Source organism: Fusarium venenatum (genome assembly GCF_020744135.1).
Source record: "Fusarium venenatum strain MPI-CAGE-CH-0201 chromosome Unknown EDB82scaffold_4, whole genome shotgun sequence".
In the NCBI taxonomy this organism is placed as follows: domain Eukaryota; kingdom Fungi; phylum Ascomycota; class Sordariomycetes; order Hypocreales; family Nectriaceae; genus Fusarium; species Fusarium venenatum.
Window position 1 is genome coordinate 6,850,602 of NW_027072132.1, and position 25,464 is coordinate 6,876,065.

Genomic DNA, 25,464 nt, shown 5'->3' on the forward strand with positions numbered 1-25,464 from the left:
TCAAGCTTTCACTCACACACATTCACACACTCAAGACTTAAGACGAACACTCCAAGATGCTCTTTAATCTTTTTGTCCTTGTCGCACTGGCGGCACATGTCACCTCTGCCCCTGCCGAGACTCTGTCTGACCCTTCAGTCCCCACCACTCTCCCCAAACCCCCCATCTTTGATGGTTTCGTCCCCCCTAATTTCCTCCGTCATCCTCCCCCCACTGTCAGCGGTGCCGATGACGGTCACAAGACGAAGTTCCTTGTCAGCCGTTATGTCCCACTTTCTGAAGGTGGGTGTTTCCACGGACGAACTGCCCCGAGCATGGACGAAGAGGCACCCTGGGATGGCAGAAGTGTCCGTTGCACCTACTACCCAGAAGGGCCTTGCCCGAAGGTCAAGAAGTACAGGTTGATTCCCGGTTATGAAGGCGCTGCTATCCAGAACGTCTCCATCACCGCTTCGTATGAGTCCATGGATCCCCTGCTAATCAGGATGACGGTCAACAACACCACTCCTCTGCCCATCACCTTCTGGAAGGAGTGGTCACCTGTCAGTAAGCGCGGTTGGGAACTCGGATACTTCTCTATCGAGTCCGAGATCTGGGGACAGTTCTTTGGCAGGGTTGGCGAGAAGTACCGCATGGCTACTCTGACTCGCGAGGATATCCCCGAGCGCCCCAAGAACATCGACGAACTGGTTCAGCTTAACCCCGGCGAGTCTGTGTCTGAAGTTGTCACCATCCCCTACTGCGAACTAAAGGAAGGCTCCCAGCATTGCAAGCCTTTCATGTGGGAACGGTGGACGGAGATGCTTCGACTTGTGGGTATCAAGCGCATCTTCATCCAGGGAGACTGGTATGGTGTCTGGGCCCAGCCTAAGGAGGAGGTAATGGCCAAGATGGTTGACAACCCCATGGCAGGTTACTGGACTCGCTGGTGGGCCAAGAACGTTCTCTTCCCAACGGAGGAGCAGCTCAAGGGGTTTGGGACCTATCTCCCATACAAAGAGCCTTGGTACACGACTAAGGCTGCTTTGACAGGTGTCTTGCCATCGAACAGCACCGAGGTCAACTAAAAGTTGGCTTTTGTTGGCAAGGAAGGCCCTTTAACGCTGAACAAGTCGGACTAAGTGCACGTCTTGGGAGATTCGGGTTGTTTTTTATTACCTCGTTTTGTATTTCTATTTTGTTTTGCGGATTACGGCGAGACCGCAAGGTTGGCAGTACAATGGAAAAGGGATGTCCCAACGGAAGGGGGAAGGATAAAAAGAATGAAGTCCAAAAAAATGTGAGAATGGAAAAAGAAAAAAATGCGTATGGAATTGGAAGGAAGGGGGATAGAGCAAAGGATGGCTCATCATAGCTAGCCCATTGTGATTTTTTTAACATTCATTTTTTCTTAGTTCTCCAACTTTTCGTTGATATCGAAAGTGACAATGTGATGTGGTGACAGGTTATCATCGGGATATGCTCGCCGAAGCATCCAGAAACCTCAGTAACTTTGTAGATGTAGTTATCCGTGACTCCATCTCCAACAGGTGTTCTCGTGTCAGCCTTGTCAAGTAATGGATAAGCTACGGGTCAGATACAGCGTTCAGAGAGCGTGAGTTGAAAATAGCTTGGCTGCGCGGATGTGAATCTGGAGTCAAAATAATGAACCTTGGCGGCCCTACGCGGTAAAGAATAGTTTTAGGGGTCCAATCGCTGTTTCTATCAATCAAGTAGACAGCCATCACTGTCAGAACATTTTCCACCTAGAAGAGTGAACTGCTTAATATACACAATCTCATCGTTCGCCAGTTTGATCGGTTCTCTCTTAGAGATTAAGCGGTCGCAACGCATTGTCAGCAGGAATCTGTTATTGACCAAGTTCGATACCCGCTAAGATGGCCGGTGATGTAACCTAGGGTGGTTGCCTCAGGCAACCTGGTATGGGATGCGGACAGCCAGGCGTCCAGATCATACAGGAGTAGGACCCAAGGACACAAGCGATTAATCAAACTTCAAACAGGCTAGATGCGTATAGGAATTAGCTCCTTGATTGTGTGAGCTTCATCATCCAGCTTGGTGTTCATTTGCGACGGCCATCATTGGTAGGGGCACCAGTATGGCGGTAAAGATCGGCAAGGCACTCCTGTACAAATTGGAGATAAACACAATTACTAATGCATGGACACCACAAGAATGTTCAAAAAAGGAATGCCAACACGTAATTAATCGTGTCCCATGCTGAAATGTAACAGGTTGCGTAAACGTAATTCTGAACCAAAACAGGGCTGGTGTCTTACTGCCTTCTATTTCACTGTCGCCGAAGAGGCGGACAAAGAATCCAACGATCCTTTGAAGCAAACTCCAGAACCAGGCAGCCCGAGACAATGAACGATAAACATATCAAAACTGAGGCCAGACTCATCTCATAACCTTTAAAGCACTGCACAGTGAGGGTTGTTGGATCTGGGTGTTTGGTGACCCAAAGACGTTTATGGGGGCGTTGCCCCCCCGCCACTATTGGAGCAAGAACTGCTCAACGAGAGTTTCAAGACGATTGCGACGGACTTGAGCCGGAGTCTCATGGCCTGTGACACGCGGCGTCCAGATTGCAGAGTCGTGCAAGGTTGAGCGGATATCACAACATTCTGGAACAAAGCCAGACGAATCATTATGAAATCTGAAAGCACCCACCCTTGTTGGTATTATTGACACAAACGAAACAAAAACAAACATCACTTAAGTTCTCGGCAATTCACGCCTCAGAGAGGGTCATTTGGAGATCGTGGAGTGACGGGTGTCTTGAACGTGTGGTATCAACAGGGATCCTGGTAACTTATACGTGCGGCATAGACGGCGATTTTTGTGACTCCCATGGGTTGTAAATGAATCATGACAGACACTCTTAACGCCAGTGATATTGTGTTGTTCACGCACCTCACCAGGTAACAAAGTATAATATTGGTCTTTAGAAATATTTGAAGTGGCGCGAGGTACCTCGATACACAGCATCAACGAGCTTGGCAACACATCAAGACTACATATCACACAAATGAATAAAAAGGCACTTGTTTGACCAAAGGCTAGAGACAATGGTTAAAGCAAAGTATCAACGCTTGGTTCAGTATCCCCTAGCACCTTTACTCTCTTGGGATTTCCAAGTCTATGGTGTTCGATACATACTTAAAGTCAACAGATCTAGACCATCTAGGTTCCTTGTCCCAAGCGCCAATCGCAAACCACTTTCCTTCCACCCTCATCTTGATTTTCTTGGCGAGTTTTATCATTTCTAACCACTGTTTGTTCTCCTCCTTAGTGCCGCTAGGAATGATGATGGTCTGCTTGACTGTCTCATTGGGACGAAGATGCGTAAGGTCTGATTCAAGATACTCCTTTCTAGGGTCCGTCGGGCGACTAAACATGCCCATAGGTCTATGATACCATTCGTAATCCTCCCTCTCGGGCGCAAAGTTAATCTTGGTGTCATCCGGATAAACTCTGAAGTGACCCAGCTTGAAGGCGTCTTTGTCGACAGGGGAGTTGCGGGTCATGATTGTGACATTCATCTTGCTGTTGTTCCGGATGATGACGTTTATGGCGATGGGGTCTTTGCCGTTCTGCTCGATTGTGACGTTGACCTTCTTCATAGCGACGACCTCATCCATACTGAAGGGATATGGTGGATTAAACACTTCGCCGCGCGCATGTCGCTTTTCGGGCTTTGACTTTCTCCACTCTCCCAAGCGTGTGGGACGAATATGATTGTGAAAGTTCGATTTGCTGTTGAATGTATTGAAATGTGTACGAGGTCTCCAGGTAACCTTGCGCATCTCTGACTGCTTGGGGTCGTCTCTCAATGGATGGGAGTCGTGATAGGTGTCGTGGAGTTTACGGTTGGCCCACTCTTTCCTGTCCTCATCATCCTTGTACCTGTAGTCCTTGTCGTACTTGTTCTTCTTGTCGTCGTGGTTTCCCGGCTTGAAAGGCTTGTCACCGCATTCGATCGTGTACGTTCCATTGTGATGGTGGTGGACTTCATGATGAGAAGCTTTCTGTTTTATGCATCGCGGGAATCTTCCCCCCTTCTTCTTGTTCTTGCAAGGAGAGGCAGTGTTCTTGATGCATGGTGAGGAATCAGCTAGACAAGCTAGGATTCCCAGAAAGATGAGAAGAAAGTATAACGCTCTGCAATACATTTTGCAAGGTGGAAGCCAGAATGAAGTACGACGGTAAATCTGTTGAACGTCGTGCTCATAGGGCAGAGGTACCCGGCCTTTATGTTCAGCAACTGAGGGGAAGAAGAGGACACGGATCATGCCATTTTAAGTTGATTACTCTCTCGTACGATCTTTTCCAAAGAAACGTCTGGCTGAAACCAAAGTAAAAACCACTCGAGATAACATCGTGCCTGATGGTAGGCCACCCTTGAACCGTTATGGTCCAGGGCTTATACTTTGTCTTACTCAGTGCGAATCAACGACGGTGTTCTATCACCAACGTGAGCACTGAAAACGATGCAGAATATGCTCCACTGGAATGTTTGGCGCATTGCAAAAGTCTGTGTTAAATATGACCTGAGAGTCCATTCCCCTCAAATTCCACCACCACTCTCGTCAACTTCCAGGTGGCCACTTAGCTTTGGCGGCAGGCAATAAGTTAAGATAACGACGAAGATGGTTTCATATCCACATTATTTCTTATCGTTATCTGGTTTTCTCTGAAAGCGAACAGGTTCCATGAAATAAGCTCACACTCAATGCACTCAACATCCGAGTAGCATTGATATGGAACCTGATAACCAGTCACCGCCTGAGGCATTCCGCCGAGCTGTCGTCCCACCAACGTTTTTTCTTCTTCTCATTCATCACTTGCACGTGAGATATTGAGGTCAAACTGTCAAACCGCTGCGATCTCAGCGTCTTTGGCTTGTCGTCAGGGTATCGGAAGAATTGACCGCTGGAAGCACAAGAGACGAAATTAGTAGGCCACTTTATGCCTCTTAGGCTATATAGTTCTTCGACTGCTTATCCTTATACCCTAAGACTTGGGAGGCCATTTCTGTGCTGCCCAGTAGCAAGTGCCTTTTACTACACGGATGAGAACAACCGTCATGTAACCACGTTCATAACAATGATTCGTATTCATGAATTATATAAAGTTTAAGAGAACATGCCAAATCACGCGATCCAGCGGAAGTTGGGGTTCTTCCAATCAAGATCCTGGATCTGTTGCTGGCTCATTCCAGCCAACTCCTCCTCAGCAGACCGACTCGCCCGCTTCTGGTTGTCTCGCTTGATCCACAAGAGGGTCAAGGTACCAAGAACCAAGATAGTAGAAGACGTTGCAAGGTTCAATCCGTTTCCAATGGGATAGTTAGGACCATCGCTCTTGACGAAAGACCAAGTAGAGATGAGACCTCCAACGTTACCAAACATGACTAGAAGAGTAAGTATTGATACAACATCATTGAGGGGATTTGTAAAGACGTACCATTGGTTCCAATAGCAGCACTTCTTGCAGTGTCACTCAAGACATTGGCACTGATATGCGAGTTCGTCAGAGGCGCCAGAGCAAATGCCGAACTAGCAACAAGGAATGTGGCACCGTATCGTGCTTGGCCATTGTTAGTACCCAAGAAGATGGCATATCCGACCATAACGAGAGGCGCGCAGAGGATAATGAAGATCTGTCGACGATCCATCTTGTAACTGAACGCTGGAATGAGCACCGTAAAGAAGGCACCGACGACGTATGGTGGGACAGTAAAGAGCTGTTGAGAGATGACTGATCGCTCGGGATAAATCGTTCGGACGATGGTCGGCAAGAAGAACGCAAGGCCTTGAACGGTGATGTTATCTAGTAGGAAAATGATGGAAGTGGACAGAGTAATAGGACTGCGAATGCCGGCAAAGATCTTTGCTCTGTCCATCTTATCCAAAACTTCTGTCGTTCCGAGACGTTCGGCTTTGATACGGTTGATGGCCAACGCCTTTTCCTCCTCTGTAAGCCATCTGGCCGAATCGGGTCGATCGGTAAGTGTAGCTAAGCCGTATTAGCCATATGTGAGATAAGCAATAGGAATTGAACTTACCAAAGGAGATAATGGACAAGGCCACGGTGACGATTCCTTCGATGGCTTCGGAAAGATTAGCATGTGAAAAAAAAGACAGAAGATTGAGGCTCACCAAAGATCATCTCCCAACTCTTGAACCGTCCAAAGTGCGGAAGCTTGAGGATGGCTGAGGCGAGCAGCCCACCAAAAGCACCCGCCAAGGGGGCCATCACGATGTAAAGCGACAATCGGAAGGTAAGCTCTGATCTCTTGTACCAACGTGACATATAGTAGGCAATGCCAGGCAGCATACCAGCTTCAAAAATGCCCAAGACAAAACGTACACCACAAATCTGAGGGACAGTGTGCACAAAGGCTGTGAAGATAGACACCAACCCGAATCCCAACGACGTCAAAGGGATAAACCATCCTGGTCCCATGTACTTGCAGAGAAGGTTCGCTGGGATCTCAAAAATGATGTAACTGATGTAGAAGACGGAAAGGACCATATTGTAGTCACTTCCTTTCATCCCAAGGTCGTCTTCCAGGCCGGCAAGACGAGCATTTCCTGAAGACGCGTTAACTCATCGTTCGACGGTACGTGATGGAAGGTATTGGCGTACCGATATTTGCGCGGTCGATGAAGCAGAAGAGATATAGCAAACAGACTGTTGGAACAATCATAAAGTCAATCTTGCGACGAAGCTTTGCCTCTTGTTTCGGGTCGATGTAGAACTGTGTATTCTCAACGCTGTTTAATGGTCAGTTTCGCCACTTCACGACATTGCCAATCAATCTTACTTTTCCACGGTGCCTCTGACTGGATCCGACGTATTGGACGCCGTGTCGTTTTGGAACTTCTCATTATGGTTGCTGGTCGCCATCTTCGTCATGGTCAATCTTGGATGGCACGAGGTTGCAAGATGGTATCCAGGCTCCTGGTAACCCCCTCTTTATAGTACTTCCGACAATTCAGATAAGGACTCGATAGATCGCGTCGAGCCAACATATGCGGGGGTTGAACCATCGGATCCGGGGTGGTGTAGCATTGCAGTCAAAATCTGGGGCAAGAAACCTGGGGTTAGTTTAATTGCTAGTCATGAAGTCTAGGCCAAGTCCAAGCCTCTAGCTGACATCTCAGCCCGCGGAACCTCAAGAGCTCTGACCTGCCGGCACATGGAATCGGATTTGTTATTATTTTTGTCTCTGTTTTATTGGGTTGGAGAAAAAGTAACTTTCCCCGCCTGTCTTGCTCTAATCCCCTTCCAAATGTCGCTGACAACGGCTATACTGAATTAGTACAAGCTCATATTTATGAACCTGGAACATTAAATGGTCCTGTTTTTTGTCGATCTTTAACTGGTTCTTGTTCCTCGGAACCAGAACTGGGCGTTTTGTAATTCCTTGGCAACTTGGTACCACGGCATCGGAGGCGATGTCCTGCGTTGCAGCTGGAATTACTGCCCAAGGTCATCGTGACTCATTGGTTGTCTCGCCTAACGGTGAAACATGGCTGGCAGTCACATGCTTACCAGAAAAGAACTTCGTAGACAATATTTACTAACGAGTATTACTTGATGTGAATGCTCATCTGACAGACCCTCTTAATCTGGAATTTAAAGCCATTAATTAAAGTAGTTCAAGGACCCAACTACTTGAGGCTAGACAAAGTGATTGGCAGTTTAGGCGTGGCATCGTGTCAATTGTCGATAAATACGCTTATGTGTCGGGGAACTCTTTTTTCGCCGCGCAGGAATCTGCGATTTGAAGCGAGATGAGTGATCACTGACCATAACTTTATACCCCGGAACAGCGCGCAATTGAGCACTAGGTCATAGCGGAGTACATGGTTTCCCAGCCGAGTATGTATACGACCAAGTGAACTGATTGCCAGGTCTTTCAGTGCCAGCACTGATCGTTTGATCGCTACACATTGCTGTGCCTATGAGCCATTGTTCACATAGTAACTGCACAAATAGCACTGTATAATGCATGGCCAAACTCAATCTGAGCCTGAGAAGATGAGAATCCCAGTCCTTGGAGAATGGATCATCATTTCCTATTTCGGTAGAGATCATCAAATGGAACTAAACATTAAATCACGTGTTTCGGAAGTCATTCTTACTGGTCCGAGTTCTCTCCTTTCAATCTCGGATGACCAAGTAATCAACGTGCTACAACCACGAAGAGACTCACATGCAGCCCTGGAACTACCGGAGTGAAGATGGAATTCAAGTTCAAACTGCAAAAGACACCTCATTCTCACCCTGCTCGTGCTCAAAAGGCTCAGAAACCATCCAGCTTAGTTTTCGTCAATGTCAGCAACCCGAAAGAAGCCAAAGACAGAGCAACCCTGCAGAAAGTGCGTCGCCATGTCATGAAAGATATCGGTAGATCAAGAAAATCTCCTCTAAGCTATGATTCGACTGCCACAAAGTCACTGTATCAAGTCGGACAAATGCCCACCTATTGGGGCGATGTTCAAGTTTGCGTCAACGTCAAGCGCGTTTTCTGGGCTATGGAAATGGTTTCCGGAGCACTTTTATCTATAACTATTGTTGATCCAGCAATTAGAGACCAGCAGAAGATCACTAGGCGTCAGGATCAGCCGCCTTCCTTGAAAGACATCGAGCAGTACACGCAATCACTTGGTACAGTTCGCAAATCTATTCTTGCCGAGAGTTTTGTCCGTCAGAGAGCGATAATGGGAACTGTGATATGTTTAGCTGTGTTTGATGTGAGTCGTTATGAGTCGTTATGAGTCGAAGTTGACAATCGCTAACTCAGTAGATGCGGGTTGGTAATTTGGGCTCGTGGACGATGCACATGGCAGGACTTCAGATGATCCTCGACCTGACTGGAGGTGTTGAAGCTCTAGACCCCAATTCTCCTTTACGACAGGCTCTGTTCTTGTAAGCCATTCCCAATTCCTGGTAGACAGTTACCTGACCTTATATCATAGAGCCGATCTTTTTGGTTCCTTGAAACAAGACATCTCACCAAAGTTTCCGTTGCTTCATCTGCAGTTCGAGTCGCAAGCGACCTTGTCTCCATACAACCAGGGACTGGTAGAATCAATGGAAGAACTGCAACTGCCAGACCAGACGCCAATAGTCACCATCCTGAATTCCTTTGCATATGCCTCTCGGGTTGCGGCGCTTCTGAATAAACAGTGGGCGGAAAATCCGACTGATTCCAGTTTTGTTCTACCAACATGTAGTCTTGCACATCAGACATTATCCCTCCAAAGATGGGATCTAGTCACAGAAGAAGGCATGGCAACTACTTCTCAAGTCTCGGCACTAGCAGAACTTGTACGCATTGCCACAGTGTCTCTTTTCTGTATCATTGTGTCTCAGACTTCGGGAGATCTTGGATATATCATCCCTCGCCGCGATGTTCCTTTTCAATATCTAATGTCCCTGATCGATGATAAATTCTGGGATGGGAAGCGGGAGTTAAAACTGTGGTTATTAGTAAACCAGTTCTGCGTAGAAGCAGCCTTTCCGAGAATATGGTATCTGGAGAAAATTGTCGATACGATGTCACAAGGCGATCTCTGCTCCTGGAAGGATTTGATGTCATGTTTACGGGAGGTGGTTTGGATTGAGGGTTTAGCCCCATTAGACATGACACAGCTGCGTCTGTATATCGATAAAAGATTATCATAGAATAATGAGACAGGCTGAGTAAATTACGTTAGCGCCACTATGATATGGAACATCAGTAAGTAACTCCCCCACTGGTACTGATATACTGTCCCGTGATCCATCTCGATTTCTCATTCACCAACAAGAGCACGGCATCGCCGATATCAGCAGTTGTACCAGCTCTGTCCGCAGCTCTGGTGATAGATATCTCTTCCCTCGACAATTCCTCTTCTTTGCCCTTTGGATATAAATCTGTTATCACGGGGCCAGGAGCAACAGAATTCACAGTGATACCCTTGCTGCGGCCGAGCTAGGTAGTCCATCGTTAGGTACCATCCTATGTAAACAATGGAGAGGAGGCTTGACTTACCTCACCGGCCCAACTCCACGTCAAACTGTCTAGAGCCGCTTTTGATGCTGCATAAGAAGAGATATTGACATTGCCTCTCTTTGCGTTGGTAGAGCTGACGTTGATGATTCGCCCGCCTGGGGGCATGTGGGCAACGACGTAGTGGACCATGTAAAAAGCACCAAGAACATTCAGTTGGAAGACTTTGGTAAGTTCTTCCACATTAGGCTGCTGCGTTATGGGACTGAAATAAGCGGACCCGGCATTGTTGACTGTGACGTTCATCGTTAGCGAACATCAGAATTGATGGATAATAGTCAGCTTACCCAGGATATCGATATGGTCTGTGCCAAAGCCTTCAAGCGTCTTGTTGACGAGATGCTGAGCCCCCTCGATCGTGTCAACTGAAGCCTGGACAGTGATGGCCTTACCGCCTGCTTCGCGGAGTAGTGTGCAGACATTTTCAGCGCGTGCTTTAGTCGAGTCGGAGACGTAGTTCACGGTTACCGAGGCTCCATTTCTGGCAAGGGCAAGAGCTATGCCAGCACCAATGCCGTTCTCCCGACCTGAGCCAGTGACGATAGCTACTTTTCCTTCCAGGCTTAGAGTGTCGACCATGATTTCTTATAAGAAAGAAATGTGTTGACTGATGATCCCAGAGAGATGGTTGAGTGGGCGTCACCTTTTATAGGTCTTCGTCTTCGTTACAATCGGCATTTTTCGTCCGTTCCAAGGCCGAACAATAGGACCTGACACCGATAAATAACGGCAAACCCCCGCGTACTCGGACCAAATGAATATTCTACAGGAAGAAAATTCTATTGAAGTCTCCGTTTCGTCCGATATTCTTGTCGTGTAATTTGTTGGGTCGAAAATTGCCTATTTGGGAAAATGGTCTTCCGCTGATGATGACCGGGTGGAGTCATTGGAGATCAGAGCACAAGACACGGTCGAATTTCCCGCTTACAAACAAGGGATTCAGTGGACAAGAGACTTTTGAGACTAAATATTCATGACTGATTGGCAAAATGTGGACCTCACAAATGGGTCATGTTCTTGCCCCATCTTGGCTCAACAACATCCATCACATACGGGCAAGAAGGGTGGCATTGAGGCACACCCGAATCAAACGGATAACTTTCAGGAATCATCTCACTCTTTCTTGAGCTGGAATGTGGCACGCTACCAATTGCGCAAGCGCCCCATTGGCTGAATCAATGCCTGTCCACATGATGCATGTGCTGTGATGTCCTTGGCGCCTCTTGTCGCTGTTGCTGTCTGGGAAGAATAGAAGTATCACCAGAATCTGATCGATTTAGGTAATGATGAATATGGGTCTTCAATTGTACCGCTATACTATGACTGCAATTGACTCTCGTCGAACTCAACGAAGGGCATACGTCTAGTCAACAGTGGACTCTCGCTACTGATCTTCTCCCAGTCATGCGCATGTAGACAGGCTTGTCTGGAAGCCAGCACAGCCGGGCGAGTTCGTGTGACTACAGCTTTTGTGTAGTCATCCATAGATGCCCTCAACTTCTCAGATGTCCCACCAGCTTGCAAGACAGGAACAACACAATCGACAAAGTCTTCCACGTCTAGTATTACATGGTTTGCGCCCTCTCCTCGATCTGAGCCGTTAGTACATGAATATTTGGTGGAGAATCTGATGTGACTTACACATAGCCATAGCGTGAAGAGCGTCTCCCATGAGTACAACACGGCCTGTTGTCCGAAGATCGGTAGGTGGAGGTAGGTCTTGAATCTTGAGACCTTTGACGTCTGCATCGACGTTGGCGCCCAATGCAAGAGACCGCCAAGGTTCAGCGAACGTTTCCGCGAATTCATGGATTAACTTCAATTGCTCTTCGACCGTTTCGGGAATTTCGATTGGGGCGTCTCTACCAAAGAATCCGGTGCGATATGGCCAAGAGACGCACATTTGTAGCACATAAGGATAGGACCCGTCTTGGTGATTCCCAGGAGCATCGAGCATACTCATGAATACAAACATGCTGTGTGATGAGTGGGTGCTGTGCATGAAAAAAGGATCAAGGTCTCGAACTGGCTTTGCTTCATCAGGTGTCAGCTCCAGCTTGATACCAAGCATACGGACTGGCACATCATGGAGCTTCAAATCTGGAAAAAGCGCTCGACGGACTCGAGAGTGACTGCCGTCGCATGCCACCAACAAACGTCCAGTCACTGAGCTTCCATCCTCAAACGTGGCAGTGACAGACTGATCAGTAGACGCGACTTCCTTCAACGCCTTGTTCCACTACAACACCCCCATTAGTACATGGATCCAGCATGAAAATGCACAGCTTACCTCAACATTTATACCACTAGCCAAGATATCTCTGAGACCTTGTCTCGTCACTCGAATTCGGCTTGCTTCGGATGCTGTCGGTGTTGACGCTTTCAATTCTCCCGTAGCCAGGTCAAAGAAAGGAAACCTCGGCGATAACCCTTCCTTGATAGCTTCTCGATCGACATAAGCCTCTGGGAGACGGCTGTAGAGATGTTTTGGAAGAAGCGATTGCAGCGCAGTAAGAGACCAGTTCAATGTGAGTCCCCACCCTACACCACGTGTTTCGAGATTTGCATCACGCTCGAATACGCGGACGGGTATTTTATGCTGAGTCAAGCTTTGTGCAAGGAGTAGACCACTGATACCCGCGCCAATAATCAACACAGGTTGTTGATCTTGAGAAGTCGCCATTGCTGCTTACTTCTGTGTGTCAGTGTCTCAAATTATTCGCCGCAGCGTTTGATCGACAGCACCTTGGCAATCACGGATAATTATAGCTCATGCAAATTCTTTCTGCGGCGACCGCGGCACTCATGTGAGAGAAGCTTTAGGCAAGTGCTTACTGTTGGTTGGTAGTGAACTCCAGGGTATCAGCCGAGAAAGCAATTCCTCCGTGTCGTTTGGTATGGATTAGTCGGATCAGAAGTCGGATGCCGGTGCAAGGGCAGGGGTACTGTGGCCCTTGCAGTGTACGACCCTTGTAACGTGCAGGGGGTTCGAAGAACAGGCTAATGGTGATGGATGTGTCGGAACTCTCGGGAAGAGAACTGGAAAAATAAGAAACATAAATTAACTCCATTTATGTTATTTAAGAGCAAGCCATTGGCATTAAATTATCATACTAGATTTAGGTGGTGGATTGAGAAGAGACCAATTGAAATGTGCACTTGGTAATTAAGCTATAGACGCTTGCTATCTGACTCCAGGCCATCCGACTTTGCCTTATCTACCTCGACACTGTATGTAACGGACTTAACAATACCACCATGCAAGATGTTTTCCTGGGAACTATTACGGGTCGATGTGAAGACAGATGGCTCCCTCTTCCCTGTATGGCCGAGGTCCTTGAGCTTGTACCCATTGCTCCCTAATCTGTTTCGGTTCGGAGTATTGTGACTAGATGGCTTGGATCGGTATTCTCTAGCTCTTTTGATGAAGATTGGGGCGAGAAACGGGAGAGACGACACAATATTCTGACGCAATTAGAATGATTCAGATACACGCAGGGACAGTACTTACTCCAACGTTGAACTCGATAGTACCCCAAAGGACCAGCATAGTTGAGTTGCCATCTTTCGGGTTCTGGATTCGGTCAATCTGTCGATATCTCTGGATTGAGCAAACTGTTGTGAAGATTCCCAGTGTGAAAATGGCGATAAGACCAATCTTTTTTGCCAGTTTAATTTCCAGCTTCACCAGTACGGGAATAGGCAAGACAGCAACCACAATGTCGGAGACGATTGTGACAACAGCGTACCCTGTGAAGGAAGGTCCTGGAGGAAGACACTGCCCTTCCTTGAGCGGGTTCCAAGACTTGTCCACCTGCAAAAGATCAGCGTCAAGTCTGTCGTGTCTGTAAGGGAGACTTACTGGGCTGCATGAAAATACCAGTGCCAGTGTACAGCCAAGATGGGACATGAACACAAAGGCGATCATGAGCCAGATGACATTCCTGTAGGTCTTCTGGTCCGTACCACGTAAGAGTCTGAGGTAGCTGATCAACAGCGCAATCTTGAAGAAACTGATACCGAGTTGGTAGAAGGGTCGACCCGCAAAGTTTATTCGTGTATATGGTACGAGGTTCTCTTTCGGTCGGTCGGGGATCGGAAGGCCAAGGCCATATCGTGTCTCTGAGTTTTGGTCAGCAATCTTGATTTTAAGACATATGATAGGCAATGTGCGCAACAAGCTTTGACTCACGAGCGATACAGATACAGGAGTATACCAAAGCGAAGACCATGGACAAGGCAGACATCCAGTCATCACCTGCCATACCTCGAGCTTTCCATCGAATATACAGTCGAGCAGTGACAATGGCCAATGCGAGTACCGTCAAAGTCACTGTAATTCCTATAATCTTTGGATATTCGGATATTTGCTCGACTTGAGGGGACGCGTTCAACACCCATCCCATCTTTGCGGCTTTTTTCTGAGTGACAGTAACAAAGAGTCGGGAAATTTGGCATGCAGCTAGATCGACAGAAAGACGTCTATTAATTGACTTACCAACAGCATGCACGTAAATTTTCCAGACTTTCGGTCTCATCTCTCGGCTCTCATCTCAATACAGAGGCACAGCAGGATCCTGCTCACACACAAAACAACCTTCCCAAACTTTCCATCGTGTCATGCCATGCTGTCCCGGTCCATCCCCATGCAAAAGCAAAATTAAACTATGCGAAGCCTCGAGCTTGACAAATCCCATTGTCTCCCTTTTGTTTGCTGCGCCGCTTCTCATTAAATGCATCACCTCTGCGACAAACAATCACAACAACCCGGCATGATTTGCTACAATTATCCTTAATAAAACTCCGGTTAAGTAATATCTTTGCTTTTTCGTAATGAAAATCCGGATCACTTTCGCCTGTAGATTCTAGACTTGCATTGTTGTTGGTCTGGACTGCAGTTGAACCCCTGCTCTTGCAGATTGAGACAAGGTATACAGAGTATGTAACCAACAGAACAATGGCATGTGCAGGGACCTTTTGTCTTGTGACCCTTGTTATTTGCTTCGTATCGCTCCAATAACATCTTCGGCAGTGATGAAGAGGATCGACCGGGGAGGTCCGGATGGGTTTCACAATCGGTTGTGCAGCCGATGAATGTTGCAGTCTAATTGCGACAACTTCTTCACCTTGTCGTCTCTCGGGCTTGTTGCTACGTAGCTCCATTTTAATTATTTGCAACTGCATCCAGTCGACAATCTTTTCCCTCTTTTATCCTCTTAATATTGTGTTTACGCGCTGTCAAATTTTAATCCTTTCTTCATTGTTTTCTGTTGTACTACTCGGCTGGCCTCACTTTTCAACATGTCTCAGCCGGATTCTCCCACGAAAGAGGAGGCTCATGTCACACTCTCTTCTGAAAAGGGTCCTGGAAATGTCGATGCAGCCTGGAAGTTCCTCGACCAGAACCGAGACGCCGCTGGTGCTTCTCACGATGTCGACATTGACAAGATGAGACGCAAGATTGATTGGCACATTGTACCTCTCATGTTTTGCTGCTACACAATGCAATTCCTCGACAAGGTCATTCTCAATGTCAGTGCGCAAACATTTTCACTCCATTGAACTCTATCTAATGATCATCATAGTACTCCGCAGTGATGGGTCTTAACCAAGATCTCAATCTTCAAGGGAACGACTTTTCCAACATCGCAACGTTCCTATTCGTCGGTCTTCTTTGTTTCGAGATCCCCAATAGTTCGTCACCCTTGCTCCTTTACGACGATCACAATTGACATTCCTAGTCTATTTTCTTCAAATGGTCCCCGCTGGCAAATGGCTAGGAGCCAACGTTATCGCTTGGGGGATTGCTACCGCCTGTGGAGCCGCTGCACACAATTACCAGACCCTTCTTGTGTCTCGAATCTTCCTCGGAATCTTCGAGGCGACAATTGGTCCATCCCTGATGTTGATCAGTAGCCAATGGTACACCAAGTCCGAGCAGGCCCCTCGTTTCTCGTTCTGGTACCTTGGACTCGGCCTGGGTCAGATCGTCGGTGGACTAGTGTCCTATGGTTTCCAGCACATCGCTCCCGGTGGGCAGCTTGCAGGATGGCGTATCATGTTCATCACCCTTGGCCTAATCACTGTCGTCATTGGCTTGGCGACGCTTATCTTCCTCCCTGATACACCGATGAAAGCCAAGTGGCTGACTAGCAGTGAGAAGGTTGCGCTGCTCAAGCACGTCAGTGTCAATCAGACAGGCATCCAGAGCCGCAAATTCCGTCCCAAAGAGATTGTAGAGGCGCTGTGTGATCCTCAGTTGTATCTCATGCTTCTGTCCGTCGTTCTGGTATGTCTTGGCATCCACTCAATGCGCTTCACAACTAACTGTGTTTCTAGCTTTCGGTATCATCCGGTGTGGTCACCACCTACTCTGCTACTCTCATCCGTAACCTTGGCTACACCCCCAAGAAAGCTGCTTTGATGAACATGCCTTCGGGTGTTGTCAGCATCTTCTTCACGTTGACTGTTGGCTTTGGTATCCGTCATCAGTCTCATCGCTGGGCGTGGATCATCATGTGCATTATTCCTGCGTAGGTCCCATGTTCTCTTCATGATCGTTTGCTATTACTAACAAACTGCTAGCATTCTTGGTGGTGCCCTTATGTCATTTCTCCCTACTTCGAACAGGGCTGGCTGTCTCGCTGGTATCTACCTGGTCAATGCCGTCGTCGCCCCATTGACTATCTTTTACAATGTAAGTCAATCATACCCCTGTATGATGCCCAATTACTGACAACTCATAGTGGACGGCTGCAAACTTCGGAGGTGCTACCAAGAGAGCTTTCGCTGCTGCCATCGTCAGCGGTTCTTTTTCGCTAGGAAATATTATCGGACCGCAGACATTCCAATCAAAGGACGCTCCCGAATTCCGACCTGCCAAACTAGCTGTCATGGGTACTCAAGCAGGATGTGCCCTCACTACCTTTGCGCTATTCATGTATTATGTCTGGGCAAACAAGAGACGGGATGATCGTACCAAGCAGGTTGAAGATGCATACATGTCGCCAGAGGTCTGGTCTACCATGACGGATAAGGAAAATAAGCATTTCCGATACACCTATTAGATATAATTCCTTCAAGTTCGAAGTTCTGGCTGGCGGATAGCAGAAAGGTTGGCCTCCTAAGTTTTAAGATAAAAAGATCAATAGCTTAAGAATTATAGGTCAACCAGCAGTCGTGGCGGCTCGCTGACGATCTAAAAAGAGATGCAAGCTTCATAGTAATTCCTCAATACTGTAACAGAACAAACCAGTATGCTAATTTCGTCACATATTTCCCATTTCGTAAACGCGTATAATCAATAATCCCATGACCCTAAGAAGAGGAAGTAGGAGTGGCAGGATCGCGGAACTTGATGTCCATGGTTCGATATATGATGGAAGAGGGTCTCTGAAGCGGAGAAGGCCTGGATATAGAGAGTGGTGTTGAAAATATAATTTTAAAATATACTCTCACGCTTAAGTAGTTCAAGTTAATAGGTCAGATTCTTTTCTCTCTAGCACTATTCCAAGACCAATCCTGCCTATCTATCTTCAAGCTAAATACTTCTCTGTTCAAGCCCTTTTACTGAAGCCTCCAGCTGCGCACTTGCCTCCATTAAAGGCCGCCTTTGCAGCCACCTTCCACACGGCTGCAGGGCTATCCACCATTTCCTGTGTCCAAAACATGCGGCATTCGGAGTGCTCAGTAACGAACTGTGAGGGCGGGCCACTGCCCCTGTCCTCCGGCAGGTAGGAGTCCAGCATGTTAACAGCCATATACCGAGTGCGACTGGGAATGTAGTTGGTGTACCTGTCCATTTCCTTGAGAATGGCAGAGCTGTTGCTCTCCAGTTTATTCTTAACATACCCCGCGTACCGCTTGATATCTTCGTGACCGTAAACATGAGAGCCTTTGACGCCACCGACGCCCTGCATAGGACCCTCGTGAGGACGACCGCCGATTGAGATGGTCTTGACGCCGGCGTCATGAATCATGCATTGGGCGAAGATGGTGCACGAAGACGAGCAGTAGCCGTCGAATAACAGCACTATATCTTCTGGCCCGTTGAAGGGCCGCGTAAAGTTGAGGCGGTTGCCGTAGCCGGTGACGTTGAATCCATAACCATAATGGGGGCTACTGGTGTCAGTAATATCAGACAAGTCCCATACTGTTAGATTGGTGAATTTGTCGCCGTTGAGGGTATGAGATGTGTACTTCTGGGCGTGTGTTTTGAACTTGTGAAGCGTACTGTCCAGGTCATAGCCATAGTAGAATGGACTTTGGCATAGGAGCATCTTATCCTCGTCATCCTCCTCCTCAGTGGCGACGGGGTCGAAGTTGCGACAGACCTCTGACGCGCCCTTCGCAATTGCGGTGAACCCAGGGGAGAGTCTGTGTCGGCCTTGTACGTCCTGCACAATGTCTGGGAAGAGCTGACGGAACATGTCATAGGCATAGGAGATGAAGCCACCTTCGTTGACCTGAACATCTACGACGAGCTTGGTCTTGCCGGCACGCTTGGCTGCAGTGTAAAAGTCCTGCACGGTCTTTTGCGATGGCGCGGCTACTATAGACATGCCCGTCAGCACCAGGACAGCGACATTTTCGAATTCTGGCCCTTCCAGGAAGTAGCCGGATGCACTCTTGTCACTCGTAATGGCCACTGGCTTGGGGTAGCCAGGGAGCCTGGTCTCATCTGCAGTCGACACCAGTCTGGCGTCATCACCAGTCGGCCCAGGCTTCTTGTGACTCGCTACATTGGAGCCGGGTTGCTTGCCATTGGACAGTGCGTTGGGACAGAGCTTGGCAACTGTGTTCATAGTTAGTGGGATGCATAATCCAAGCCATTGCCTGGCAGAAAGTCTAGGAGGGGAAGACGTACAAAATGTTTTGGAATCGACGACGCCGGTCCAGTTGCCAGTTATCTGAGCGCTGTTCTTCATTTCTAACCTGGTTCCGTTCTGGAAGTTCAGCGTTGTCGCCTCCCCTGGGTATACAAATCTACGATCCATAGTGTTAGTGTCGTTGTCTTTGAGTAGAAGCATTAGAGATTGGACTTGCTGCAGGCGGCCACCGCGGTGGAAATGTCCCAGCGTCTTAAAGACGGACTCCTGCGCTCGAGAATAAAACATCATATTGTAATTGGCGTCACGGTCCTGGTTCTCTCCGACCTTGTTGACAAAATCCTCGATACAGGTCACGGCATCCTTGCCGTTGATGTGAGTGACTGCGGACGCGTCCTTGGGCGAAGAACTGGCATCCTGGTAGACCTTGATAACAGGCAGCTTTAGTCCATCCTCGCTAATGGACACAAGGGCGACTTGACGTTCCCATCGAAACACATCCAGCAAGTCGGGGTATATATACATGTGACCGTCATGGCCGGGGCCAAACACACGCATAAACAAGTCGTTCTGCCAGTCATACTCGGTTTTTTACTTGCCCGACTCGATGCCAGAACGAATTGTGGATAGCTCAGCCCACATGTCATAGCCAGGGTAATTGTAGGACTTTGGAGGATTCTTCTTCCACGCTTGGTCGGACTGGAACTCGAGGTAGGGGACAAGCTCGTCGATGAACTTCAGAGCTTGCTTCTGCGCAATAGGGACAGAGGTGACGCATTGATAGGCCAGAGCGGCGTCCACCTTGGGTGTCTCGATGCCGGACTTGATTTGGGCGGCCCAAAACTCACTTACACGGCGGCAGGGGTTGGAAGTCGCTGGGGATGCGAATGTAAATGGACAGAGAGTAGTGGCCAGAAGCGCCACACCGTGGTGGATATTAAGAGTCTTCATTGTCGAGACAAAGAGCCGGTGGCCAAACAAAACAAAGGGTGAAGCTGGTATGTTCCCTTTCTTTAGGGTGCAAAATATAGGACTTTATATTACATGATTGATACCCTTCCGCTCATACGACCTTCCACTAATACGATACGATACGCTGACCTGGAGGCTTTCCTTATTGGCGTCTTCAAACAATACATAATGCAGCCAAGATATTTTGTGGGGCAGATGCAACTTCTTCAACTGGTTAGGCTCTGATTACAACTGGGTATGTCATTGGAAGCTTCGTATTAGCGTCAGCCATTGGATGTCGCGTATTAAAGTTATGTCCATCGGAGGACAAATACACGTGTATATAGACCTGCCACCCCAGCGTCCTACCTATGGTTGGGGGAAATACTCTTGGCTTCGCGGGCCGATCTTGCGGACCTTGCAGATCGTGATCTTAGATGCCAGATTGGGAAAGTTCGCTGCCAACTCAATGGGAATGGTAACCGATTACCGACTAGTCAAGAACGGGGAGAAGTAAAATACGAGGTCACGATAAACAGCGTTCATCATGTATATATATTTCGGTGGTTCCCCATATTAGAACAATTGATATAAGCTCATCAAACAATTGTTCTCTCAACTCCTTCCGCAGAATGCGCCTCGATACCTCTCTAGCTTGTGTCCTGGCTGCAACTGGTAGTGTTGCCAAAAGCCTTCCAAACAGCCGCTGTGGTGTCTCTCCCCCAAATTGGCAGCAGATCCAGGCATCCAAGGAGCTCGCTGCCCAAGAGGCAACTTCTGCCTCGATTATGGGCCTTGGTGACAGCTCCGTAGTGAACATCAATATCTACAATCACATTATTGCTTACAACGAGACTGTAGAGGGCGGCTACATTAATGCAAGTTCCTTCCATTCGACTTGGTGATAAGATAATTGCTGACCGGTACTACAGGCTTCTGTCGTCAACGAGCAGATGCGTCTCCTCAATGAAACCTACCCCAAGTATGGTTTTGCCTTTACCGTTTTGAGCAACGACTGGGTTGTCAACGAAAGCTGGGCGGGTCTGGAAGAGTTTGAGACACTAATGGACATGAAGGGGGCGCTACGTAAGGGTACCTATGCAGATATTAACCTCTATTATGTCCCCATGGAGGGCGGATTATTGGGGATAGCTGCCCCTCCAATGGATAACATCACAGTGGGCTCTGCAGAGTTCATCTTCGATGGCGTTATAATTGCCAGTGGTAGTCTTCCTGGAGGTTCTCTGGCCAACTACAACATAGGATGGACCAGCGTTCACGAGATTGGCCACTGGCTCGGCCTCTGGCATACCTTTCAGGGTGGTTGCAAGGGAGATGGTGACTTTGTTGATGACACCCCCGCCGAAGCTATCGCGTCCTGGGGCTGTCCTATCGGCCGTAACACGTAAGTTGTCCTAAATTTAGTACTGCCTTGTTGATGACTAACATGTTTTTGCTCAGTTGTCCAGACCGTCCTGGTGTTGACCCCATACACAATTTCATGGACTACAGCTTTGATTCGTGTTACACTGAGTTTACCCCTGGCCAGGCTGTTCGCATGAACAACAGCTGGCGGAGGTACCGTGCTGGTAAATGATTGCCCGGGAACCTTGAACCTATATATCTAGATATGTGCTCCGGTTCCATGTAATTACTATTCAGCCCAATGATCTTTGAATGGGCAACGCTCTCAAAAAGCTGTATAATTTTTTGAAAACCAAGAAAATAGATTACAACCATGCCCTATGTACAGGCCACAGTTCCGATCCTTATGTCTTTCTTGCTGGCCATGTTATCACAGTCAGGTAATCCTGACATGTTTGTCTGATCATCGAATCTCTGTTGCTCCAAGACTGAGCATTTAAAGGATTAAAGTGAATGTTCCATGTTCTGGCGCCTGGGCTTCCTAATATGAGTTATACAAACGTAGAGCTATCGCAGGTGTTATTTTCCATACAAGTGAAACTACTTTAAATTGTACACACTACTAACATTTCCTCCATACATTGACAGATGCATCAGTAGAACCATATAAAAACATCTATGGTTTACAAGCAAGATATTCTTGCTATGGTGTTACGGACTGGTCAGCAGTATAGTACAAAGCCGTGATCTGCAGTTTCCACTTCTGAAGTCCAAAACTCAGTTTTGTGTCCAGATACCAGATCCACTGACTCGGCTTGCTGGACTAAGAGGCATGTCGAGATTGCCCCTGATTCTAGCGCCGTTGGATAAGTTGATACTAACATCCTGTGTGCCAACCTTGCCTTCAAGATCTCGATAGGTAGTTAATTGGTCGGGGCTGTCGTACTCCAGGGTGGCGTCATTGCTTTGAAAATCCTGTACGGCAGGGTTGAATTGGCCCTGGAAGTGGTACTGAATATCGTCGATGATAAATACAGACGCGAACTTGTTGCCGCCGGCAACACTCTTGATAAATCCTTGTGCAGAAGGCATCTAATAGAGATAGTCAGAATGGACTGTACATTTTAATTGATGCTGCAGAAGAGACAACATACCTTGACAGTTGATTCAAATGTATTTTTCTGTACTTCTCAATATTGCAAAGTGATAGAGGAGTGTAGGTGGTAGTAATGACTTAGGCGGATGAGTATGGTAGAAAATAGGAGGACAAGTCACAGATATATATACTGATGGACTTCTAGTAAGATTAATACCATTTTATGTAAAGTTCAGGCCAGAATGTATGCCAGATCAACTTGACTCGTCATCGTACAGCTATGGCTTAGACATTAATATTTCGTGGAACCAGTTGAAACGAATATTACGGAGGCCTAACCCTAATGTAGTGAAGTTCATACGGAGATACAGCAAGCTGCAAGGACCATCTTCTGCAATGACAAGGACATGTAATTTAATACCTAAGCCTACGTCATATTTCTATTCTGCATAGATCAACATTGGATAAGATTGCCTATATGTCCCCACGTAAACCTCACGGCTTTCAATCCCTGCAACCATAAACAATAGTTTGTTGAGGTAACTAAGACCTAGTTTAGACTAGTGAACCTTACCGCATCCTATGGGATCGTCCGGATCCAATTCAGCTTTCAGCTTTGGTAGATCATTGACGATCACTGACGTTCCTGGCTTATCCAGCTGCCACTGCATAGTGATGTCTCAAAGCCCGCGTTCACCTGTAAAATCATATTGAGTATCTTGGCAAGGTTTCGGAATGGAGTTGAGTTTTGTTATCTGAGTCGTGGCATAAGCCAGCCAATCAACATTGCAGCATGTCAGATGCAAAGAGCTCAGGTTGTCGTCCATTGTCTTGGACAAGATCGATAGTCAGCACTAGCAAAATGGCAGCCTTGTTAGCAATCTAGCGGTCAATTAACTACACAGGGCACTAGGAATCTATGTCGTAACCCTAGATGTAGCCATGGATCGCGATGGGCCTTGACAGGATACTAGACTACTGATATTTCATGTCTTACTGGACCCTTCAGAAGGTGATGTCTGGCGCTCTCACTTACTACACATTTTTTCTTGATAGCAAAGGCCCATTCTACCCTTGAAGCCGTGACTGAATATCATGTTCAACTTTGTGAAATAGGCTCATCAATTTGCATTGAGGATGATTATGTGGTCTTTTAAATTGCTTGGTTTACATCTTAACAATTCAACAAGGCATGCTTGGCATGGAGTGTTTGACTGCTACAGAACAGCTGCATGTGAAATCTGGTGGTGAGGATAAATTGATCGGCTCATGATCGAGACTTTTACATACAACACAGAGTTGGATACCGAACACGACGCGTTTTCGAAGGACATTAGGCGAAGTCTCTCTGGATTATTGCGAGAAAAGACCAAAGCGGATAGCTAGAAAGTGAGGTGGCCAAAGGTAATTTCTGTCTACTTTCAGATTTAATCGTTACTTGATCTTGGTGCTTTGCTTCGCTGCTGTTCATTTAGTCTCTTCGGAGATAGTCCGAAATTTCGGACATTTACCGGATCGGCATGAGGGCATTAACAGATAAAATTGAACTACTCCAGAGAGCCCCACGATTCCAACTGCAGATCTTAGTCTCGTCAATAAGTTAAATATTTAAGTTTCAGCAGATGTGTTGTTTTTGGAATCTCAGCTAGCGCTTGAACTTGCAGCCTCGGACCCCTTAAACGATGAACTTCCTAAGCTTTCTGTGCGTCGTAGCAACATATGGAAATGTTGCGGTGGCACATCCGACACAGGATATGTTACCCATGCCCAATCTACCACCTTCATCATGGAATACCCACACGCACTGTTTTGACCCGGAGCGCCATCCATTCAAGAGCTCACGCGCCTATACTCCGCAAGCCGCTCCACTGCACGATCTGATTGAGAAATCACCATCCGACAATGCCATGATCGTGCAAGCAACGATTGAAGATGGCTATAGTGGGCTTTTGGAAACCTTGACCAATGGTCACAGAGAATACCCTGAGAAACAAATACGCGGCACCATCTCCTGGGATCCCGAGGACCTCAGTTTAAGGAACAAAACGGACTCTGAATGGGACCTTTTAAATGAGGCCGGAGTACGATCTGTGAGGATCCATGGCTCGTATGGTGGATCTGGCGATGATCTTGAGTGGGTTCGCAAGAACTTTGTTGACGTGGCTACCTACTGTCCTTTGGAGAGATACGGATGGAGTATCTCATCTCAACTGCCACTCAAAACATGGTCAAAAATGACAGATTCCATTTTGAACCACCCCAAGCTGAAAAACATAGCTATCATCGCAGACCACAATGGTTCGGCAACTCCCGATGATTACAACACCACTGAGTTCAACGACTTTCTCAGCCTTATGAAAGCTGGCAGACTTCATGTCAAAACAGGAGCTTTGCACCGCCGATCAGAGGATATATCTCTTATGGAGCCTGTTATCAAATCCTTTCTCGAGGCTGCGCCTTCTGGCGTTGTTTGGGGCAGTGATTGGCCTCACGTCAATGCCACTGCCAAAGGACTCACTCCAGCACCTCCACTTGAAGTTGACACTGGCAAAGAACTTCGTTTGTTGAGTGAGTGGCTTACGAAAGAGGAGTGGGTGAAGGTGTTTGTGTTTAACCCAGCAAGAATATTTGGTCCATAGACTAGATCTTGGGTCAGGGTAGAGCTGCATGCTGACAGACAGAAAGAACAACGAACAAATAGACCCACTCCGTTTAATTACGGTACCAAAAGAGATAGAGGCTTGAGATGGTGCAAAAAACATACAACAGCGGGGATTCGCTGGTCGTCACCGACCCAACTACTAATCCGCCCCTTACCAGCTTATCTATGGGAGAGCGGACGGGATCCCGAGTTCTCTGATAGGTATGGTCGTATGTACTTGAACCTCTTAGTATCAGGGATTATATAGATATCACCCAATATTTGCATTTCTAACTCTGCTTCTGTTTTGATCCCATATACAGAATGTATTTAGAATTGAGAGTTCCTATCAAGATTCTAGAAGACTATCATTCGAGCTATGCAGTTGATTTTATTATTTGATTTGCATTAAAAGTAGCATACCACCGCCTCAAGACCGCTGAATGACTGTGCCGTCAAGGAGTCTGATGCGATACGGATGACCTGTAGTCGTTTTCACATGGAGTAAGCCCGG

General features: G+C 47.3%; 12 protein-coding genes across 12 annotated transcripts; 5 read left to right on the forward strand and 7 right to left on the reverse strand.

Moving 5' to 3' along the window:
• Window positions 1–56: 56 nt before the first annotated feature.
• On the forward strand, window positions 57–1,067 carry EDB82DRAFT_580601 (uncharacterized protein; the record flags this gene model as incomplete). The annotated part of the gene is made up of 1 exon (XM_025725539.1): window positions 57–1,067. One exon carries the CDS (start codon window positions 57–59, stop codon window positions 1,065–1,067), a length of 1,011 nt encoding a protein of 336 aa, XP_025594128.1.
• Window positions 1,068–3,119: 2,052 nt separating this feature from the next.
• Window positions 3,120–4,175, reverse strand: EDB82DRAFT_481385 (uncharacterized protein; the record flags this gene model as incomplete). Its single annotated transcript, XM_025725540.1, has 1 exon — window positions 3,120–4,175. The coding sequence occupies one exon, from the start codon at window positions 4,173–4,175 to the stop codon at window positions 3,120–3,122; it is 1,056 nt and encodes a 351-aa protein (XP_025594129.1).
• A 925-nt stretch (window positions 4,176–5,100) lies between these two features.
• On the reverse strand, window positions 5,101–7,244 carry EDB82DRAFT_517940 (major facilitator superfamily domain-containing protein). The gene is made up of 6 exons (XM_025725541.2): window positions 6,833–7,244; window positions 6,655–6,782; window positions 6,165–6,599; window positions 6,071–6,115; window positions 5,470–6,021; window positions 5,101–5,416 (listed from the first exon to the last, which is right to left on the reverse strand). Exons 1-6 carry the CDS (start codon window positions 6,922–6,924, stop codon window positions 5,157–5,159), a joined length of 1,512 nt encoding a protein of 503 aa, XP_025594130.2. The 5' UTR covers window positions 6,925–7,244; the 3' UTR covers window positions 5,101–5,156.
• A 945-nt stretch (window positions 7,245–8,189) lies between these two features.
• On the forward strand, window positions 8,190–9,766 carry EDB82DRAFT_517943 (uncharacterized protein). Its single transcript, XM_025725542.2, has 3 exons — window positions 8,190–8,768; window positions 8,822–8,943; window positions 8,994–9,766. Exons 1-3 carry the CDS (start codon window positions 8,256–8,258, stop codon window positions 9,700–9,702), a joined length of 1,344 nt encoding a protein of 447 aa, XP_025594131.1. The 5' UTR covers window positions 8,190–8,255; the 3' UTR covers window positions 9,703–9,766.
• Window positions 9,755–10,648, reverse strand: EDB82DRAFT_481388 (uncharacterized protein; the record flags this gene model as incomplete). The annotated part of the gene is made up of 3 exons (XM_025725543.1): window positions 9,755–9,991; window positions 10,052–10,302; window positions 10,357–10,648. The coding sequence occupies 3 exons, from the start codon at window positions 10,646–10,648 to the stop codon at window positions 9,755–9,757; spliced, it is 780 nt and encodes a 259-aa protein (XP_025594132.1).
• Window positions 10,649–11,017: 369 nt separating this feature from the next.
• On the reverse strand, window positions 11,018–13,090 carry EDB82DRAFT_353705 (uncharacterized protein). The gene is made up of 3 exons (XM_025725545.2): window positions 12,360–13,090; window positions 11,711–12,308; window positions 11,018–11,661 (listed from the first exon to the last, which is right to left on the reverse strand). The coding sequence occupies exons 1-3, from the start codon at window positions 12,750–12,752 to the stop codon at window positions 11,387–11,389; spliced, it is 1,266 nt and encodes a 421-aa protein (XP_025594133.1). The 5' UTR covers window positions 12,753–13,090; the 3' UTR covers window positions 11,018–11,386.
• Window positions 13,091–13,240: 150 nt separating this feature from the next.
• Window positions 13,241–14,475, reverse strand: EDB82DRAFT_530782 (uncharacterized protein; the record flags this gene model as incomplete). Its single annotated transcript, XM_065609224.1, has 4 exons — window positions 13,241–13,534; window positions 13,581–13,883; window positions 13,932–14,191; window positions 14,262–14,475. The coding sequence occupies 4 exons, from the start codon at window positions 14,473–14,475 to the stop codon at window positions 13,241–13,243; spliced, it is 1,071 nt and encodes a 356-aa protein (XP_065463571.1).
• An 895-nt stretch (window positions 14,476–15,370) lies between these two features.
• EDB82DRAFT_580607 (major facilitator superfamily domain-containing protein) lies at window positions 15,371–17,286 on the forward strand (the record flags this gene model as incomplete). The annotated part of the gene is made up of 6 exons (XM_025725547.2): window positions 15,371–15,601; window positions 15,655–15,763; window positions 15,811–16,358; window positions 16,409–16,602; window positions 16,655–16,766; window positions 16,816–17,286. 6 exons carry the CDS (start codon window positions 15,371–15,373, stop codon window positions 17,134–17,136), a joined length of 1,515 nt encoding a protein of 504 aa, XP_025594135.1. The 3' UTR covers window positions 17,137–17,286.
• A 339-nt stretch (window positions 17,287–17,625) lies between these two features.
• EDB82DRAFT_481392 (uncharacterized protein) lies at window positions 17,626–19,848 on the reverse strand (the record flags this gene model as incomplete). Its single annotated transcript, XM_025725548.1, has 3 exons — window positions 17,626–18,863; window positions 18,936–19,354; window positions 19,493–19,848. The coding sequence occupies 3 exons, from the start codon at window positions 19,846–19,848 to the stop codon at window positions 17,626–17,628; spliced, it is 2,013 nt and encodes a 670-aa protein (XP_025594136.1).
• Window positions 19,849–20,480: 632 nt separating this feature from the next.
• EDB82DRAFT_548751 (extracellular metalloprotease) lies at window positions 20,481–21,445 on the forward strand (the record flags this gene model as incomplete). The annotated part of the gene is made up of 3 exons (XM_025725549.1): window positions 20,481–20,705; window positions 20,781–21,253; window positions 21,310–21,445. The coding sequence occupies 3 exons, from the start codon at window positions 20,481–20,483 to the stop codon at window positions 21,443–21,445; spliced, it is 834 nt and encodes a 277-aa protein (XP_025594137.1).
• A 545-nt stretch (window positions 21,446–21,990) lies between these two features.
• On the reverse strand, window positions 21,991–22,980 carry EDB82DRAFT_562923 (uncharacterized protein; the record flags this gene model as incomplete). The annotated part of the gene is made up of 2 exons (XM_025725550.2): window positions 21,991–22,305; window positions 22,879–22,980. 2 exons carry the CDS (start codon window positions 22,978–22,980, stop codon window positions 21,991–21,993), a joined length of 417 nt encoding a protein of 138 aa, XP_025594138.2.
• A 1,011-nt stretch (window positions 22,981–23,991) lies between these two features.
• On the forward strand, window positions 23,992–24,948 carry EDB82DRAFT_562924 (uncharacterized protein; the record flags this gene model as incomplete). The annotated part of the gene is made up of 1 exon (XM_025725551.1): window positions 23,992–24,948. The coding sequence occupies one exon, from the start codon at window positions 23,992–23,994 to the stop codon at window positions 24,946–24,948; it is 957 nt and encodes a 318-aa protein (XP_025594139.1).
• Between the last annotated feature and the right edge of the window lie 516 nt (window positions 24,949–25,464).

Excerpts from the sequence above, each read along its gene's own strand:
- EDB82DRAFT_517943 (XM_025725542.2), top strand. The coding sequence starts at position 8,256 with ATGGAATTCAAGTTCAAACTGCAAAAGACACCTCATTCTCACCCTGCT. Across the intron at positions 8,769-8,821 it reads TATGTTTAGCTGTGTTTGAT|ATGCGGGTTGGTAATTTGGG; the intron begins GTGAGTCGTTAT and ends CTAACTCAGTAG. Across the intron at positions 8,944-8,993 it reads TTACGACAGGCTCTGTTCTT|AGCCGATCTTTTTGGTTCCT; the intron begins GTAAGCCATTCC and ends CTTATATCATAG.
- EDB82DRAFT_517940 (XM_025725541.2), bottom strand. The coding sequence starts at position 6,924 with ATGACGAAGATGGCGACCAGCAACCATAATGAGAAGTTCCAAAACGAC. Across the intron at positions 6,116-6,164 it reads GAGTTGGGAGATGATCTTTG|CCATCGAAGGAATCGTCACC; the intron begins GTGAGCCTCAAT and ends ATCTTTCCGAAG. Across the intron at positions 6,022-6,070 it reads CTTGTCCATTATCTCCTTTG|CTACACTTACCGATCGACCC; the intron begins GTAAGTTCAATT and ends AATACGGCTTAG.
- EDB82DRAFT_353705 (XM_025725545.2), bottom strand. The coding sequence starts at position 12,752 with ATGGCGACTTCTCAAGATCAACAACCTGTGTTGATTATTGGCGCGGGT. Across the intron at positions 12,309-12,359 it reads CTAGTGGTATAAATGTTGAG|TGGAACAAGGCGTTGAAGGA; the intron begins GTAAGCTGTGCA and ends GGGGTGTTGTAG. Across the intron at positions 11,662-11,710 it reads TCTTCACGCTATGGCTATGT|ATCGAGGAGAGGGCGCAAAC; the intron begins GTAAGTCACATC and ends CTAACGGCTCAG.